Here is a 19,602-nt window from a genome sequence, read left to right on the forward strand (position 1 = left end):
GAAAAAAAAAACAATTCAAACATCCTTCAGTTTATAAGCTGTAAAACGGAAATTGCAACATAATGAAACATTAATCTTTCTTATATCTTTAAGTGAGCAATTCTTCTATATAAATATAATTATATAAAATCCGAACCTCGGAAATGGCTCCAACGATTTTCATAAAATTTAGTATACAGCGGATTTCGGGGGCGATAAATCGATCTAGCTACGATTTATTTTCAGAAAATGTTGTTTTATTCGTCTTTTCAATAATCAATTTTATCGATAATCAACTTAAACATAAACATTTTTTTTTTATTGGAAGAAAATCACAAATAATATAATGTAATATCACTATGTAACAAGGTGGATAAGGTGGAGGGACGTAGTGGTGAAGGACAAGAGAGAATGCAATGTCGCTGACGAGGATGTCGAAGACAGAGCGAAGTGGAGGAGTAAAGTCACGAAAGCTGACCACCACCATGTGGGATAAATAGCTGGGAAGAGAGAGAGAGTAATATCAATGTGTAATTCGTATTTAAATATAATTTCAAGAAAACACAATTTATCAAATTATAAAAAAAACCTTTGGTTACTATTTAAAAATAAAACAAACGATCTCTTCTTAGCAATTTAATTTTTAATTTATCAAAAAAGATTTCACATTCATAATTAAACAAAATTTTGCATCTACATAATAAAAAAAAACAATATTTCGAATGCATGTAAAGTCAATTCCAAAAACGAATACATTGATGTCTCAAATTGCAAATGGCGGCATTTAAAAACCAGTCTCCGACTCAGGCGCTAGATTCATCCACATCCACTACGTCCGGTTCCAATTCCTCCACGTCGAACTCCTGATGCGACGCGCTATCATCCGCAGCGATGCTGATCGTCTCTGAAGCCGGTACGGTGTTCCCACCGGAAGCCGGTATGAAATCAACATCGGAAAACTCAACAGAATTCATCATTTTATTTACTACAGGAGATTCTGAATCTGGAACGATTGTGAAAATCTGATCCAGTATGTTTCCTTCATCAGACTTTTGTTCATATGGAACACGGGAATCGTTTGCTTCGTCACCAGAATCGTAAGATAAAGATGTAGAGGAAATTCTCTTGTTAATGCGCTCCCTGAAATTAATAAATATAAAAATAAATACCTAATCAACTATTGAATTTAGTCGAACTGGAAAAAACGCACAGTAAAATAATAATAATATGTAATATATACGATTATGTTCAAAAAAACAAAACAAAAAAGAAACAAACCTTAAAAAATTCAAAAAAACAAACACTCGCGCTGACGAAAAGAACAAAATAGTCGGTTTTAAAGCGATACTTTTAAAATGTGGTTTAAATTATATACCTCCTGAAAGTTTTATAAAAAACAGAGCGCCTACAGAGGAGACCTTCGCGAATGAATCAGCTACCGGACTGGAAACGCGACCCGCTGAGAGGATCTGGGAAGAAACTCACCGGGCTGATGTTTAGGTTAGGTTGCCCATCGAACTCCTTGCCGAGTTCGACGAGTACGGTTACCAGGGTCCCTAAGTCTGCTCCTGGTGTTAGAGCTGAAGGCATCTAATGCAAGGGTTAATTGTATAACTGTTGCTCAAACCCAAATATGTAACAATAGAAGCAGGCTAGATTCTACTTTAGAATCATTAATTAAAAGTGACTAGGCTTTGCTATCTATATATACATATACATAAATGTATTGCTGTTCGTTAGTCTCGCTAAAACTCGAGAACAGTCTCGCTAAAACTCGAGAACGGCTGGACCGATTTGGCTAATTTTGGTCTTGAATTATTTGTGGAAGTCCAGAGAAGGTTTAAAAGGTAGATAAATATGAAAATGCTCGGAATTATAAGAAATAAAAATAGCAATTTTGTTTTTCCTTTGATGTGTCCCCCGTCGGACGGATTCCTTTTATTTGAGGCACTACGAAGTCTGCCGGGTCAGCTAGTATCGTATAAAAGATGTGAATATCTACTGTTCGAAATTGAGTGCTTCAAAATGATTTTGTTTACGTTCAATGTTTTCGTTACGCGATGCCAAACGATCTCCGTATTGGCAACAATAATTCTTATCGAGCTTAGTAACGGTAATACAGAAATAATAATATTGGAATGTATCCAGGGTTGCTTTCGTATTTAAAACAAGAATTATTAAAGTCGGCCTAGGTACGATTTGTACTGAAAACTGAATCGTTGAATCTTATAAGCCTCCTCATCATCATCATCATCATCAATAGACCACAGTCGTCCACTGCTGACGTGGGACGCCCCCTGGCTAGGTGGTGCGATGACCTCCGCACGGTGGCTGGCAAGAAGTGGATGAGGAGAGCCGCCGACCGGGCTCAGTGGTGTGGATTGCGAGAGACCTATGTCCAGCCTCCTCGTCTCGAAGATAATAGTTGTGGTCATCATGGTGGCCTTTTACTGCCCTTCCCAATACTCTCAGGCTGGAGGAAAACTCGAAAAGACCAACGAGGCGGCGTTGGCTTACACATATTTATATTTCTCACATATTGTCGCATTTGTGCAATCCATGAATTTCAATTTAATTTTTGTCTAATAATTTTCAATTTTCGAGTATCTGAAGTGAAGTTGTTGTATTCTTTGTACGAGGAGCGCTGCTGCTTGAGATACTAGTTTTATCAGCTAGTTCAAGCACAGATGTAAATTATGATTGCGTTTCTATTTCTATGCTAACAGTAAATAAATAAATAATAGTTTAACGCTTTTTTTTTTACAATAGAATCATTTTTTCTTTAACTATATTTTAAATTTCAATTTTTTAGTTGGATTTTCTATAAAAGCGTTAGTTGTTAGTTTTTTTAACCTATTATTTATTTTTCATTGTTTTTTTTTCAATTTTTTTCTAAATATTGAATTGTCATCGGTCCTTAATAAGTACCTACACAAAATTTCGAGTTAATCCGACGTTTTGAAGGGGGTCAAAATCATGTTCAAAGATTACGTTACAAACATACATACATCTGAAGCTAATAAAAGCGTATTAATAAATAAATAAAATAATTTATCGATTCACCCAACCGTATATCGGACCGGAACAGTGGTCGGTGGCAATTCGACCGTAAGCAATCTCGATTGACCGTCGCTGCGTCTATAAAATGCCCCGCTCCGCTAGGCAGAGTAACCCAGCGGTATATTGCGTATTAGCTGCTGACGCAATCGAAGAAAGTTGAGTCTGATTTGATTAGATGTAAAAACGATTATCTTATCATATCATATTATTTATCATGCAGCCTTATATAATCAATGGAACAAATGATGAGTAAGTAAATAACAAGTACATGTTTGACACTCAGTTTCGGTCATGTCTCACGGGTACTGAAGACATATCGTCTTCACGCATTAAAACTGTATAATCTGAAAACTTACTAATTTTACAGAAGAGTGCTTTAAATGTTTAATATGTGATATTTTTAATATTAATCATCTTTGCAACATTTATTCTTTATTTTTTACCAGATACATTATCTGCCTTTTAAAGTAAGATAAAATGATGTTAATTTTGTTAATAGTAGTCAAAATATAGGTAAACTAAAAAAAAAACTGAAACTAAACTACGCTCTTTTGACAGTATTTCTGAGAAAAATACTGGTGGTACCAAATGATTCCGCATATTAAGTCAATTTCGAATATTTTTGGAAATTGTACACTTTTAATGCGAAAAGACGATATATTATATAAAAGACAAAAAGTAACCTAATTACTTTAAAAAGAAAATATCAGCTCTGACAGGGAATTGAATCCAGTTGAACTGAATTCAAGTGCACTAACTGCCAAGCCAATGGTAGAGTGTGTGTGTGTGCGTGCGTGCGTGCGTGCGTACGTGCGTGCATGCGTGCGTGCGTGTGCGTCTGCGTGTGTGCGTCTGCGTGTGTGCGTCTGCGTGTGTGCATGTGCGTTTGTGTTTGTGTGCGTGTGTGTGTGTGTGTGTGTGTGTGTGCGTGTGTGTGTGTGCGTGCGTGCGTGCGTGCGTACGTACGTGCATGCGTGTGTACGTGAGCGTGTGCGTGTGTGCGCGTGTGTGCGTGTGTGTGTGTGTGTGTGTTGCAGTCCTAGGGTACTCCGCTGGTACATAGGGCTCTCACAAGTTGTCTCCAATGGTAGTAATTCCAAAAAATTAAAGTAATTTAATTCTTAAGCCGATTCAGCAAACGTGACGGATTACTCAATAAGTTTCACTGTGACCATAATAAATGCTAAATTGCTAAAGTGGCCTGACAAGCTTTCGTCCCATCACTCCCATCCAGTGCTTAGTACCGGCACTTATGTTGAGATATGCATAGTCTTATTTGTATTGCATAGATAAGAACAATACGACGGTCAGATAATACCAATTCTGACGCTCGCTGAGTTTCTTGCCGGATCTTCTCAGTGGGTCGCGATTCCGATCCGCTCTTGAGTTTTTAAGTCTCCTTTGGAGGTGCTCGGGCAGTTGTTAGTAAATCCCAGCCCTCCTGGCTGGGCCCGTGCTCGAGCTGACCTGGTTAAACTGGAAAGGCGTCCGGGCTATCAGTAATCCTTCCTTTATAAAAAAACCTAAATCTTACATATGTTCACATTCACATATCAAATATGTTTATTAAGATCTCTCTCTCTCTCTCTCTCTCTCTCTCTCTCTCTCTCTCTCTCTCTCTCTCTCTCTCTCTCTCTCTCTCTCTCTCTCTCTCTCTCTCTCTCTCTCTCTCTCTCTCTCTCTCTCCAGACCTCGTCGTCTTCCTAACGATCGCCAGTTATTAATAAAGCCCTTATGGTTTTTACATAACTTGAAGCTAAGCCAATTGTTTTACGCAACGTTTTCAACATTTCGAAGACACATCACTCAATATGCATTTCATTAAACTAGAGGTCCCGCAGTAGTCGAAATTCGACTATAATTAATTGGAATTGTAAGTTTGTACACTATTATGATTGTATTTTATACTTTTATAATCACAAATTTGAGAGAAAGGTCAGTAGACGGATCCAACTCGGCTGGGCAGCGTTCGGTAAACTGCACAACGTCTTCTCGTCCAAAATACCTCAGTGCCTTAAGACAAAGGTGTACAACCAATGTGTTACCAGTGATGACTTACGGCTCGGAGACGTGGTGCTTCACTAGGGATCTTTTTAGAAGGCTCAAAGTCGCGCAGCGAGCTATGGAGAGGGCTATGCTCGGCATTTCTCTACGTGATCGAATCCGAAATGAGGAGATCCGTAGAAGAACGAAGGTTGCTGACATAGCCCGTAGAATTAGTGAACTGAAGTGGCAATGGGCCGGCCACATAGCACGAAGAGAGGACGGTCGATGGGGCAGAAAGATCCTGGAGTGGCGACCACGTACTGGCAAGCGCAGTGTGGGACGGCCACCTACTAGATGGACCGACGACCTAGTAAAAAGCGCTGGGTCTCGTACGTACGTACGTACGTTTTTGAGACGAACACGGTAGCGTTGCTTCATTTGTATTATGCAGGTGCGAATTGCATCACAGAACAATATCAGCGGCGTCTGGCGTCCGTAGGTAATTAAAATTGCTAAATTCATATCGAAAGAATAACGAGGCTTTTTTTTTTTGAAATGTGTATAATAATATTGTTCTTTTCGAGCTCAAAGGACCAAACGTGAAATATGAAGTCTGAGTGAACTTCACTAGGATTAGTCTTTTTTATCACTTAGATGAGTGTCGTGCTCACAACTCATTTGGTTTTAAGCATTATCGAGCTTTATAGACATCACAACATAGGTAGATGGTTACCTGTCTATCTTAGTGTATCCAGTTATAGACTAGAGATTTTTTTTGTCATTTTGATTTAAGTCCGCCTGGACTCAGCATGATCCCAAAATACCCGGCTGCGCTGCATAAGAACCAGCCTGCGGTCATCCGTTACCCGGTTGATATTCCACAAGACGCGTGCGGGGCAGCTTATACGGTTCTTCCTGGGTCTTCCTCAAAAGTCGCCAAACCGGCATACCGGAGAGGACTCAATAGAGAGCCAAATTCAGTTGAAATTCCTATACCGAACCCCAGCTGGATCGTGACATATTGGTGCGGAGAAAGTGCTGCCCTTAACGTCATGTAGGAGACATTCATTACACCTAAGACCCTCGCTACGGACAAGCTGGTTCCAACTTGTGGCACTGGGACACGGCGCCCACCCTCCCATGTCGGCAGACCACGAGCAGGTATATAGACTAAGGTAATCCACTCAGGCGAATATTTCCCGGTTGAGAATGTACTCGCCCACCTGTTCTGGTGAAACTGGAAAGGCATCGGGGCCACTAGTAAACGTTCCTTCCTAAAAAAAAAGAAAGACGAACAGTACCACACAAGGAGAATAAACAATGAAATAAATCTATAATAAACAGGTTGACACTGGTCATTAAAAGACTTCCCCCTTTCTTGAAAGAGTTTGACGCTCTTTTCTGTGCCCTAAGCACGTCATTACGGATCCTACCGATCCCTCAACAGTGATTTAGGTACCACAAGCACCGGTCACCGTCTTCGTCGAACCCGTCGCTTGCGACGAAGGGCTCGACGAGTGAACTGACCCATAGACACAGCCCACTGAGTTTCTCGCCGGATCTTCTCAGTGGGTCGCGTTTCCGATCCGGTGGTAGATTCTGCGAAGCACTTCTCTTGCTAAGGCCAGTGTTAGCAACACACCCGGCTTGAGTACCGTGAGCTCACCTACACGTCAAGGAGAAGCTGATATAGCCTCTCAAGGCTATCAGCATAGGTAATAAAATAAAAAAAGCTCTTTTCTGTTCGTAGCTCTTCTTCGTGGAAAAGAGTGGAGCCTTCTTTATTGCTGTCGTCCTTTCTTTCCCCTTTACGAGGATATCACATTATTTCTTTGACTACTTTTCAGTTTCACTTCTGATCAAATAAGCTTTATCATATGATCATGTGACGTTTATATACACGTAAGTATAATTTACGATATCATTGTGAGGAATAACAAAAATAATCGACAAACGCCTAACGAAAATTATAAAGATAAAACATTCCTTTCGACAGCGGACAAAGCTATAATAACTCAATCCGGCAGAATATCAGAGTGCTGGGATGTATCTAGTCTCCGTTTTATTGGCACTAGTCCAATTTTGTTACTGCAAATATCTAGTGCTCAAGATATAAATCTATCTGAAGTATTGTTTGGGCATACCATAAATTCTGGTGATATCCGTTTCCACTAGGGTAGATACATAATAATGGTATATCAAACATATGGGCAATTTGTCGTTCGATTGAAATGTTCCAATAACACATATTACATTTAATGCAAACTACTAATTATATTATCCATCGCTGCGTCGCTAATTCGTGTTAAGCGATATGTCTTGTAAACGTTCCGAAAGATATGTAAATAAATCTATACTATCATTTAAACAGAGCATCATGATTGTTTTAACATTAACATCTTAATATTGTTTCATATTTAACATTTAACTTTATACGCAAGTGTACTTTTCACACCAAAAAGTGATCTAATTTAACTTGTAATATGGATAGCCATGGTAGCAATCTCGAGAAGCTCATCGTGACCGGTAAGGTGGATGGGAAAAGGCCTGGGTGCGTTCCTCAATACGTTAGTCCAAGCAGATCCGCACCGCCCTTGATTCCACATTTCACAACGCCCTCCACATCGCCATATGGAGAAAGATCTTGCGTGGAAAGGGTCGTCACGACCATCAGCAGTGAGCAATACGACGCAAGGGCATGGGTACCAAATGTTAGCTCGTCTTTTAAGATCTTGAATATTTCTTGAGACTAAGGACACTAACACGCCGTTTTGAGGTTTGAATTGAGCATCAAAGAGCAAAAATTACCTAAATTGTTCATCGCAAACTTTGTGAGTGCCATGTCCTAGCGAAGACCAGAACGTATATGGAAATCGACGAATTCTCCAAACAATTGGTCTACAAGCTCCTGCGATATTGGCGCAAGCGATTCATGCGAACTGCTTAGACTGAGTATAAAAGGAACGGATCTATTTAACACAAAGCATCAGTGGTCGTCGAGGTGTCGGATGATTTTCCCACTTCAAGTTTAAATAATATATTGTTACACTGATAAGAGTAACGCCATCTATCGCCGAATAGCGGGACGAAGTATCTAGTAACATCTAGAACTCTCGGGAAGCACAACGCTATCTCTTGTCAAATAGCTGAAACACAATACTAGAAATGTGTGGAATATTCTCGATAATTCTAGGGTGTGGTATCGGCTATAATCGGATCGATAATCGGATGGCACGCAGTCCGTCAGTAAGGAGCTACTCGAAGCGAAACAGCGAACGGATCATCTGAAGCGAAGCTAAAGAAGCGAATTGACAGTTTTAAAGTGTTTGTTGAGTGTTCTAAGTGTTGAATGCAGTTTTTAAGTTTTACTTCGGTGGAATTTTATTTATTCCGAACCCCAGCGCGTAACAATATTATTGATTTGTCTTATAATAAACCCGCATCTGCCATTGGTTCCCGTGCGCACTGCGTATGCATCGTACGTACACGCGTACGTCGCCCGTAGCGACCCAAAGTCTCCACTGTGACATTTATTTATAAATACACCAGCTCGAACTCTCGTTCAATAATAAAGCCCTGGCTCGTCTAGCAAAAAGACAAATACTATTTATATATTGGATACGAATTGCCTAGCCGTGGCCATGGCGCAGCGTGTACTTGTGTGTGCATTGTTTAGGGAACAAACGGGGTCGATGCACTTTTGCGGTTTAGTATTGCACTTCTATTTACCTGTCGCTTTTATTTTTCAATTCCTAATTCGAATATCTGCCGTTGGGTGATTTGATAGCAACGTTAGGCTATTCGTTGTCATTAGTTTTTTTTTTTCCTACCTAAGCTGTTAGCCTTGAGAGGCTATGTCAGCCTAATCTTAACTAGTAGATGAGTTCACGAGGCTCAAACCTGACGACGTTGCTAATACGAACCCTAGCAAGAGCCGTGCTTCGCAGAATCTACCACCGGATCGGAAAAGCGACCCACTGAGAAGATCCGGCGAGAAACTCAGTGGGCTGTGTCTGAGGGTATCATTAGTGTGCTTAGTGCGAGTTCTTAAACTTTTAACAGCGCCCCTAGCGGCAAACGTAGGCAAACGTTCTAACTTCCCACAAATTTGAGTTAACTTTTACGCGATCGACAAGTTAAGTAGACAGGTGACGCAACTTATGTTCAGTGAAGCAATGGACAATGAGATATGATAAAAGAGCTACAATCGTCACTCATTCCAATAAAAACATGTGTCATTTTATCGTCATTAATAAATCGCTAACTCACGAATAAAATGTAAGATTTTAGACTAATTTCACGGATTATGGACACGTAAAATTTGCGTTAGGAATTTACTTCAAATCCAACGTTTTCCAATGAAGAGTTCATTATATTAAATACCATAGAAAATAACAAAATATGTTAGAGACAGTGCATGTCCGGTCTCCAACGTGAGGGTTTGATGTTTCTTAATCTAGAAGTTAATCCTAACAAACCTAAGCATCCTTTTCAAGTGGTTCTAACGAGGATTTATTGACAACGAACCGCGCAACAGTGCGAAGGATTGTGTCCACCCACATTAAATCGAAGCAGCAAATAAATCTAGCGCGGCATTAAGCGTTCCCATGGTGACGAATTCATTTCTCACTGGATTTATTAATAAGCATCAAAAACGCTCAAGAAAAAAGTAAGCAACGCTCGTATTGCGAACTTTTTTTTCCTATCTAAGCTGATAGCTTTGAGAGGCTATATCAGCGTAACCTTAACTAGTAGGTGAGCTCACGGGGCGCAAACCTGACGACGTTGCTAACACGAACCATAGCAAGAGCCGTGCCTCGCAGAATCTACCACCGGATCGGAAACGCGACCTACTGAGAAGATCCGGCGAGAAACTCAGTGTGCTGTGTCTGAGGGTTAATTTACTCGTCGAGCCCTTCGTCGCAAGCGACGGGTTCGACGAGAACGATGACCGGTGCTTGAGGTACCTAAAAGCACCGTTAGTGGATCGGGACGATCCGAAATGACGTGTTTGGGGCGACGTCGACTGCTTTCCATTCTTTCCGCAGGATCGGGAATGTAGTTACCGGCGGCCACGATGAGAGGGTTTTCGTGTCGTGCCGCTTTATCGAAGTGGCGTATTGCGAACTAATAATTTCCCACCGGACGGGTATTTTGTTATAAAGACCGGTGACTGTTCATATTTCTTCTACCGTTCTTACTGGTGGTAGGACCTCTTATGAGTCCGCACGGGTAGGTACCACCAACCTATCTATTTCTGCCGCGAAGCAGTAATGCGTTTTGGTCTAAAGGATGGGGCAGCCGTTGTAACTATACCGAGACCTTAAAACTTATATCTCAAGGTGGACGGCGCATTTACGTTGTAGATGTCTCTGGGCTCCAGTAACCACTTAACAGCAGGTGAGCTGTGAGCTCGTCTACCCATCTAAGCAATAAAAAATAAATAAAAAGCTCTAGCTAGAGCAGTTGATCGCAGAATCTACCACCGGATCAGAACTGCGACCCACTGAGAAAATATTGCTGACGCAATACAAGTTCCAGTTATTAATATTTTATTTTATTTTTTTCTATACTAATTTTGTTGTTCGTATAATAATTTCAAAGGAGCTTTAAGCTGTTGTCATGCTGCTGCATGTCAATTATGATGTGAACGCCACGTCGTAAAAAATCCAAGTATAACTTAACCAAATCGAACAAAATAGCTTGTCCATTTAAACGCAGCGCTTTCCAACTTTATTGTAGCTTGTAGCCCGAGACAACGCATAACGAGTGCACTCACTCTATTAGCATGTCCCTGTCCTCCCTGTGTCCGCCCCCGGCCACGATACAGCCTGATATACGAGACCGTAACAGAATTTTACATTTCCTTTCTTAACTTTCTATATTCACATGACGTTTAAACGCAAATGAAATGTCTACTTGTATCATGTTTTCCCACTGAATTATAATATAAAGGTGTCTATGTGTTTTCCCCGTAAACAAATCAAATCACTCTTGTCCTGATAATTACGAACACAAAGCAAATGACAGAAAAATATTAATTGTGTAGATTATGAATTGTTTTATTTACTTTTTTTTCATTGCTTACATGGGTGGACGAGCTCGCAGCCCACCTGATGTTAAGTGGTGGAGCTCATTTGACATCTACAACGTAACTACGCCACCCACCTTGATATGTAAGTTCTAAGGTCTCAGTATAGTTACAACGGCTGCCCTACCTACCCTTCAAACCGAAACGCATTACTGCTTCACGGCAGAAATAGGCAGGGTGGAGGTACCTACCCGCGCGGACTCACAAGGTCCTACCACCAGTAAATTTTCCACCACTTTTCATTTGTTTTATTTGAATCTTTGAGTAGTAGGACCTATAAGACTTCGTAGCGTACCTTTTCAGCTAGATCACATCGTATGAACCGGTCATCGCTGAACGCATGGATTTCGGGGTTAATAATTGGATTGGGTTTCACTAAAAGCCATTATGTACTGAGTCGGGTCAGAGAAGTAATTGAAATAATCAAACATTAAACCCTTCAATCAGGATTTAAGTTTTTCATGAGAATGGTTTCTAGTGTTAAGTCTAGTAATAAATAATGCGTTCTTAAGATATCCTTATACTGTTGATACCGTAAGTGTATTTTGTCGGGACGAGTAGATTTAGATGCAGCGGTGGCAGCCAAAAGGACTAGAAAGAGATTAGACGGGTTTGTCTGTACTTAATATCCTACAAGCGGGCTGGGGTCGTTTTCAATTTTGCGGCCAAAAAAGTAACGATTTCATGAATTTAAACTTTCTCTAATTTTCCCCTTTTTTGTATTTAGGCATGTTCTGAATAAAAAATGCTTCATCACAATCAAGTCAATAACTCATTTATGGATAATATTATAATAATATACTAATCATTTATATTTTTCATTTTACGTATTTGATAACGCCAACACGGATGACCAATCAAATAGGAACTTTTTTTTAAAGCTTAGAAATCGTACTTATTTTGTTTGTAATAATGTTCTAATATCCAGTTAGTTTTCCTTTCTTAGTATATACTGATTAAATAAAATTGCCGAATTTCAAAACACATTACTGGAAAAATAGCAAACAAGTTAGAATTTGAATTTCGAACCAGTGATACGAATGAGATTCGGGCTAGTTTTTAATGTATAACTCCTAATTTAACAGTGATTACGAATATATAGTTATAGAACCACGTGCCTGTTGTCATGACAACTAATTTACTGTACTTATAATTACGGTAACGTTAAGGTTATAAGAATTAAATCAAATAACTCGCTTTTGGCGCCAAATTTGAAAACGACCCGCTACAGTCTATCGGTCGTATTGGCGCGCTTGTAACAGGGCTGAAACATATAATAGGAAACTCAAAAATCAAGAAATCGTAACAAAAACCCGTGAATTAAACATTTACACATTATACATTTAATATAATAATATAGTGTATCATAATTTCATTTTTCCCTACATCTCACATGGCAAATGGACTCCCCTCTCATTATCCAAAACGCGACATACACAAATTAAAATCTCTAAATTCGTAAAAACAAAACTAATACACGATCCAACGTCCTTGCTCGACAAAAACAAGTATATTCCTTTCGATTATTACTATGCAATTAGTTTTAGTCGTTGTTGGCAACAATGACGAGGCGTGACAGACGGTCTGTCAAATCAGCCGGATGCTCTGTACAATATCTATTTGACGTCATTGCACAGTCATTAAAAATATTCATGCACAGGCCGGTGAACGTTTAAAAATCGGATGCAAAATCGGTGTTTGTTGAGCACTAAATTGAGATTAATATTATGCATGGATTCTTTAAATGAAATTTATATTCGATATTAATCAACGACACTTTGATATGTATTGTTCTATGTATTGCTTCATGATTACATATTTCTGTACTAATTGAAAATACGACATCTTAACACCAAACTAAAAATAGGACACCGAATACAAATTTAAAATACTTTTATATATGTACCTCCTTACCTTTTTACCCTTTTTGCATTGCCTCACTTTAATATTACGAAAAACGCTACTCGCATTACAATTACCTGTTAATGTGACTACTTATTATACTTCTTAGAACCATTATGTTCAACTATCCATTTTCATGTGATACCCGTACTATCTTTGAAAATTAAAAAAATATTTATGCCCCTCTTCTCCAACTGCTACGGTGGGTTAACTAGGGTCTCGAAATCCATTGAGAACTCTAGTTCTTGTCTCTTATCAATCGAAAAGCTATTCTTCCTTTTGTATGCTATACCTTTAAACGAGCAATTCTTGTATATTAATATATATACCTAGTCAGGTCATAAATTCTGTCACATGTTTAATGTAAAATAATTGAAACAAGTTTATTCATTATGTAACCATTCATATACCAAAATGAACTTAACAAAACATAGATTCTTATGACACTAAAGTTTATTCAAAATGACCTCCGTGATTTTGAATACAGGCCTTCAATCTGCGCGGCCAGTCGTCTATCGCAGCACGAACGAGGTCCATGTCAATATCGGCGGCTGCCTTAATCAAGGATGTCTTGAGTGACTCCAAATTGGGATGAGGCTTTGAGCACGCCTTTTCCTCCAAGTGTTGCCATATCTTGTAATTTAACGGATTCAAATCTGGACTGGAGGAGGGCCAGTCTTCGTGCCGGATGAAGTCGATTTCACGCGCCGCCAGCCAGTCTTGTGTGCTCTTCGCTCTATGAGCTGGCGCCGAATGTTGTTGGAATACCCAGTGCCTGTTATTGAACATGGTATGAGAAACAGGTTCCACAAGGTTCGTCATGACTGTATTTTGATACACAACTGCATTCGTTTTTACACCTTTCTCACAAAAATGTACCTCTGTTAAGCCCCAATAAGAAACTCCCAACCATACCATGAGCGAGGATGGAAAATGACCTCGTTGGACACGCGGAATACGGTTGCTCGCTTCTTCACTACTGTGTGCGTACACCTTATCATTTTGTTTGTTGTAGCTCTCTTCTACGGTAAAAATTTTTTCATCCGAAAAAAGAATTTCCCGATATTTTTTTCTCGCGTACCGCTTCAACAAAGCGCGGCATCTCTTCAGTCTCAGGTCCATTAGACGAGCATTCAAACGATGTCCTGTTTTTCTTCGATATGCCCGAAGCCCTAAGTCTTCATTTAACACCCTTTTCACCGTGGTTCTGCTTAACCCCATCTGAAGGGCCAACAGTTTCTGCCTACGTTTGGGATTTCTTTGAATTCGCGCCTTCACAGCTTTTATCACTGCTGGAGTCCTAACAGACCGAGGGCGACCACTTCTTGACCTGTCATCTACACTAGAGTCTTCATTGTATCGTTTGATGGTACGATAAACGAATCTTTTGGTTATATTCAAATTTTTCAGTATATTAAAAATTTGAATTGGCGCGTAACCGCAACGATGCAACGCAATAACTGCAACACGGTCTTCTTTAAGCGTCCACTCCATATTTAAAAATGAGTAAAATTCTAAAAGTATACATTTTTATTTTCATGAACGATTCGAAATTCGAATACAATAAACTTTTTTGTGGACAGCATTCTAAAAGAAAAGTTTTTACTGTGTGACAATACTTATGACCTGACTAGGTATATAGGTACATATAATCTGAATCTCGGAAACGGCTCCAGCGATTTTCATAAAATTTAGTATACAGGAGATTTCGGGGGCGATAAATCGATCTAGCTACGATTTATTTTCAGAAAATGTTGTTTTATTCGTGTTTTCAATAATCAACTCTTCCCGACATCTATTGGCGAATAATAATACTATATTTCTTAATTGAGGGCAACTGACCGCTTTAAAGACACATCAAGATGGCGTTATCAAAAAAAAATCGAGCAAAGCTCGGTCATCATCTAGTGCTATTGACATGAGACCTTCTATGCTGATGCGATGCAACCCAATTACTTTAAAAGCCGGGTTACGTCTGGGCGCTGTGAACTGTTTATTAACACGTTTGCTGCCGACGAAATGATATAAAATTATTAGCCAGAAACCAATTATTTTTATAGCGTATATTGATTAAGTATATATGTATGTTTAAAAATATGGATGAAAGTATGTTGATAATATTATTATTTTAATAAAAAAAGACCTTTTTCGGATCCGAGTGGTCGGCACATAGCACGCCAAATGCCGGACACTCGGATCCGAAAAAGGTGTTTTCTCGGATCCGAGTACAATCAAAAGTACCAAAAACATCATAATTATAAGTTTAAGTTTAAAATATAACACGCACTTGAATGGTTATTTATTTAAGAAGGTATAAATATCTTAAATCTGAGCAAAGTAGGTAACGATATAATCATAATTATAAGCTTAAGTTTAAAATATAACACGCACTTAATGGTTATTTATTTAAGAAGGCATAAATGTCTTAAATCTAAGCGAAGCAATGATATAATCATAATTATCAATACAATCAAACGTATAAAAATCATAATTATAAGTTTAATTAAAACACTGAAGGTGATTTCTTCACAGAAAAGTTAAAACAAAATTTTTCGTCGTCTTTGCGGCAGATGACCTTGAAGACTGAGCTGGTGGTCCACGGCTGAGCGTTTTCAGTTTCAGTCTTGTATCAAAGATACTGTCATCACTGCCGCAACTAGATTCCTCTGAACTTGAAGACAACTGCTCCTCCTGAGCTCGTTGCGAACACACTTCTTCATCACTAAATCCTTCAGAACCTTCCGAGTCATCACTCAACCAACGTTTTTTTCTACTACTAGGTGTTGATGTTTTCGATCTATTTTTACTTCTAGATGGTCCAGCCCTACTATCCATTTTGATCTAACAATACCTTTGATATGATCGTGTGTACCAGTCACTATTAAACTGTAAATATAAAACCAATACGCGTTTTCGTAAGTCGAATGTATTGGCAGAGTGGCCACGCAAACCAACATACACTCGCCACAATCGCCGGCGGTTACTGACAACTACAAAATTCACTTGCTGCTCACTCGTATCCGAGTGGGCGGCACCGCTAATAGGGCCCCTCCCCGCTCGGATCCGAGTGGTAAGCACTCAATGTGTTAAATGAACTTGGAAAAAAGAAGCAAGAAAAAGAAAAATGCGTAGCAAACAAACGCTTCTTTTTCTTCCATTCCTCTTTGCCAATCTCTTAGTTATAAAATCAAATGTTTTGATTCCTTCATTGTTAGAATGTTGCCATGGGGAGTTTATATTTAACAGGGATGTCGGTCTAAATCCAGTGTTGCCTTATAAGGAGCGCACGAACGACTCGACTGGAATAGTCCTGCGCATCGTTTTAGGGTTAACATGAATGTGACAACAAGAAAGTTTTCGTCGTTAAATCTGAGATTTTGGCCTGTCGGGTACGTGGAAAGACGTAGTCTGAAAAAGTCCTGTGGGAGGATGCAGTGGTGGTTCTAAATGGTGGTTATTCGGATTTACCAGAGAATTCATTGCGACTGTCCCAGTAATCGAATAAAAAAAGTCAAAGACGTGCGAACGACCTGTGCGAGCTCACAGCATTCCCTTACAAAAATGGTACTTCCTATTAATTTGGTCCAATCTAAATTCATAACATATAATATTTTAACACAACTCGAATAAGTGCGGTCAACATTCTTCTGTCAGCCATGCCAAAAGTGAACTTTTCGGGAAATTAGCTTCAGGGTGAATAAGGTCATACATATACTGTTTCTTTCTACTAATTAAACAGAGGCCAGATAGTTTCGAAAATGTCAACACTGGACTGTAACATAACTTCCGCTCGAACAAATAGCTCAAGCTCTATGTACTGACTGCCTAAATTCTGTGATCCGCCATTTTGTTTCGAACGCCATTTTGAGTATGGAATGTTTTCTTGGTGTATTGTAACCTACTTACTAGTTTAAACCTTTTTCATTTCACCCCTTTCACTAACTATACTTGAGACCTTAGAACTTATATCTCAAGGTGGGTGGCGCATTTACGTTGTACATGTCTATGCGCTCCAGTAACCACTTAACACCAGGTGGGCTGTGAGCTCGTACACCCATCTAAGCAATAAAAAAAAACCCCTTTAGTTGGGAGGCTTGATAAAAAAAATGTATTCCGCCATATTGCGGCGGCGGCTATTTAGAATTAACAATGATATTTAATATAAATATTTGTATAGACAGAAATAAGGGTCTGCACCGAGTTTCAGATGAATCAGTTAACAAGGAGCGAAATTATTATTTTAATTATAAGATTTTACTTACACAAGATAAACATTAGAATCTACAAAAACCGATTAAAAATATACAAGAGTTTAAATTTAATATTATTATAATCTTTGATATGTCAAATATTTCGTGCCAACGTTGGTCAGCGAGGGTCAACCCTAGACCGTGTAGAATGCAAATACTATTTTCGCGTCAGTTCGATGCGCTTAAGCTTTTAAATAAAGCTACACTAAAACCGGCGCAGCGTTGCCAAGCTCTCTGCCACCCGTGCCTCGATAGTGTGTCGAGTCTTTAAAATATCGAGTGGGACATTTGAAGTTCAGAAAGTACTGAGCATTCTATCGATTTTTGAGCTAACGTGGACGGCGTCAATGAAGACAAAACATGTTTCAGTCCTCGTTAAGTCATCAAATATTTCAACTGATTTTTGTTTATTTAAAACAGGTCGACGAAGTGTTATAGTATTTTTTATATTCCGTTTATATTTTGCTTATGTATTATTATAGTATAGATATAATAAAAAAAATACGGTAGTTAACTTAATATTCAAATATCGATGAATAAAAACAATTAAGGCTTTCGACACCACGCGAAATGTCAAGTTTTTGTAACGTCGGAAATGTAATCAATGAAAATTGAAAAAGTGAAATAAAGCCGTAAAAGTGGGTTTAATTAAGACGAGATATTGTTAATGAGGAGCTCACAGACATCACAGTGTACTTAGGTACTATACAATGGCTGTTCAAACCGCATGACTGCTACGCGGCAGAAGTAGGCGGGGCGGTTGTAACTGCCCGTGTCGGCTAGTTAAATTTTTAGTTTCATTAGACGATGTTATACCTTCGTCGTGAAAAAACTTGTTACATATACTTGAAGCAGTAATGCGTTTCGGTTTGAAGGGCGGGGCAGTCGTTGTAACTATACTTGATACCTCAGAACTGATATTTCAAGGTGGGTGGCGCATGTACGAGGGCGGCACTGAAAATTTCGGGAATTAACGAAGTGACACAACATTACTATTTAAAAATGTATTTATTGCTTTTCGAAGTATTCTCCGCGAAATTTGACACATTTTTCCATACGATGGAATCAATCATTGAAGCAACCATTCCATTCGGAAGTTGGGGTCTCCAAAATGGCCGTTTTGTAGGCGTCCACAGTTTCTTCAGGTGATGAAAATCTCTGTCCACGCAATTTATTCTTTATTTTAGGGAAAGTATAGAAATCATTAGGGCTTAGGTCGGGGCTGTACGGCGGATGGTCTAATAATTCTATGTTTTCTTGCTCTAAAAACTCTTTTGTTCTGTGCGTGGTGTGAGAACTCGCATTGTCGTGATGGAGGATGATGCGGCGGTTGCAGTTCTCTTTACGGAGTTCAGAAACGACCTGTGGCAAACAAATGCTAGCATACCATTCTGCATTAACCGTTCTTTGTCCCTCAAGAGGAATAGTCGTAACATGGCCGGTTTTGGAGACAAACGTGGCCACCATTTTTTTTGCAACACTCTGTGAACGAACAATTTTTGTTGGCTTTAACTCATTTTCGAACACCCAAACTCGTGACTGGTTTTTTGTTTCGGGTTCGTACGCGTATATCCAGGATTCGTCACCTGATACAATGTTGTATACAGCATTTGAGGATCCTGCGTGGAATCTTTCGAGAGTTTTGACGCACCAAGTAACGCGAGCTGCTTTTTGCTCTTCACAGAGCGAATGCGGTATCCATCGGGAAAACAACTTTTTTACACCTAATTGTTCATGCAAGATTATTTGTATTTGACTCATGCCAATGTCTAAAGTTTCCTGAATTTCGCGGTATGTAACATGTCGATCTTCCTCAATCAGCTTACGCACAGCATCAACGTTTTCTTGGGTGACTACAGTTTTTGGACGACCTTTACGGGGATCATCACTGAGCTTGACACGTCCACGTTGAAACTCAGCAAACCAGCGATAAATTGTGGTTTTGGATGGGGCTTCATCACCAAATGCAAAAATCATCCGGTCAACACACTGTTTTTGTGTTAAACCACTTCGAAAGTCATAATAAAGCATCGCTCTTGAATTTTCTCGAGTCAATTCCATTTTCTCAACGACTAAACAAGTTTGACAAAACCTCGTGACAAGACCGAGAATCTTTTTTTAAATAAATAAATGATATTCGATTTTTAAAACCAAGAAGTTTTCAATTAAAAAGATTTTAATATGACAGGAACAGTGGAAATATTCCATTCCCGATACTTTTAGTGCAGCCTAGTACGTCGTAGATGTCAATGAGCTCCAGTAACCGCTAAACACCAGGTGAGCTGTGAGCTCATCCACCTTTTCCCTATAATTGGTATCTACCTGCAAGTTTTT

At 39.2% G+C, this 19,602-nt stretch overlaps 1 protein-coding gene across 2 annotated transcripts in view; it reads right to left on the bottom strand.

Annotated features, from left to right (window-relative positions):
• Positions 1 to 666: 666 nt before the first annotated feature.
• The window catches only part of LOC114247483 (uncharacterized), a 37,222-nt gene continuing 18,286 nt past the window's right edge, over positions 667 to 19,602 (bottom strand). Inside the window, exons 1-2 of one of the 2 annotated variants that reach the window (XR_016323093.1) lie at positions 1,258 to 1,405; positions 667 to 1,119 (exon numbers count right to left, since the gene is read on the bottom strand). Coding sequence is in view for 1 of the 2 variants with exons in the window: in XM_028180470.2 (XP_028036271.2) it covers positions 783 to 1,119 (337 nt within the window). In the remaining variant the exon portion in view is untranslated. Of the gene's footprint in view, positions 1,120 to 1,257; positions 1,406 to 19,602 lie in introns of those variants that run through there. The other variant, XM_028180470.2, reaches the window with a different exon arrangement.

The sequence above is a fragment of the Bombyx mandarina genome, chromosome 05 (assembly GCF_030267445.1).
Source record: "Bombyx mandarina strain Sakado chromosome 05, ASM3026744v2".
Classification (NCBI taxonomy): domain Eukaryota; kingdom Metazoa; phylum Arthropoda; class Insecta; order Lepidoptera; family Bombycidae; genus Bombyx; species Bombyx mandarina.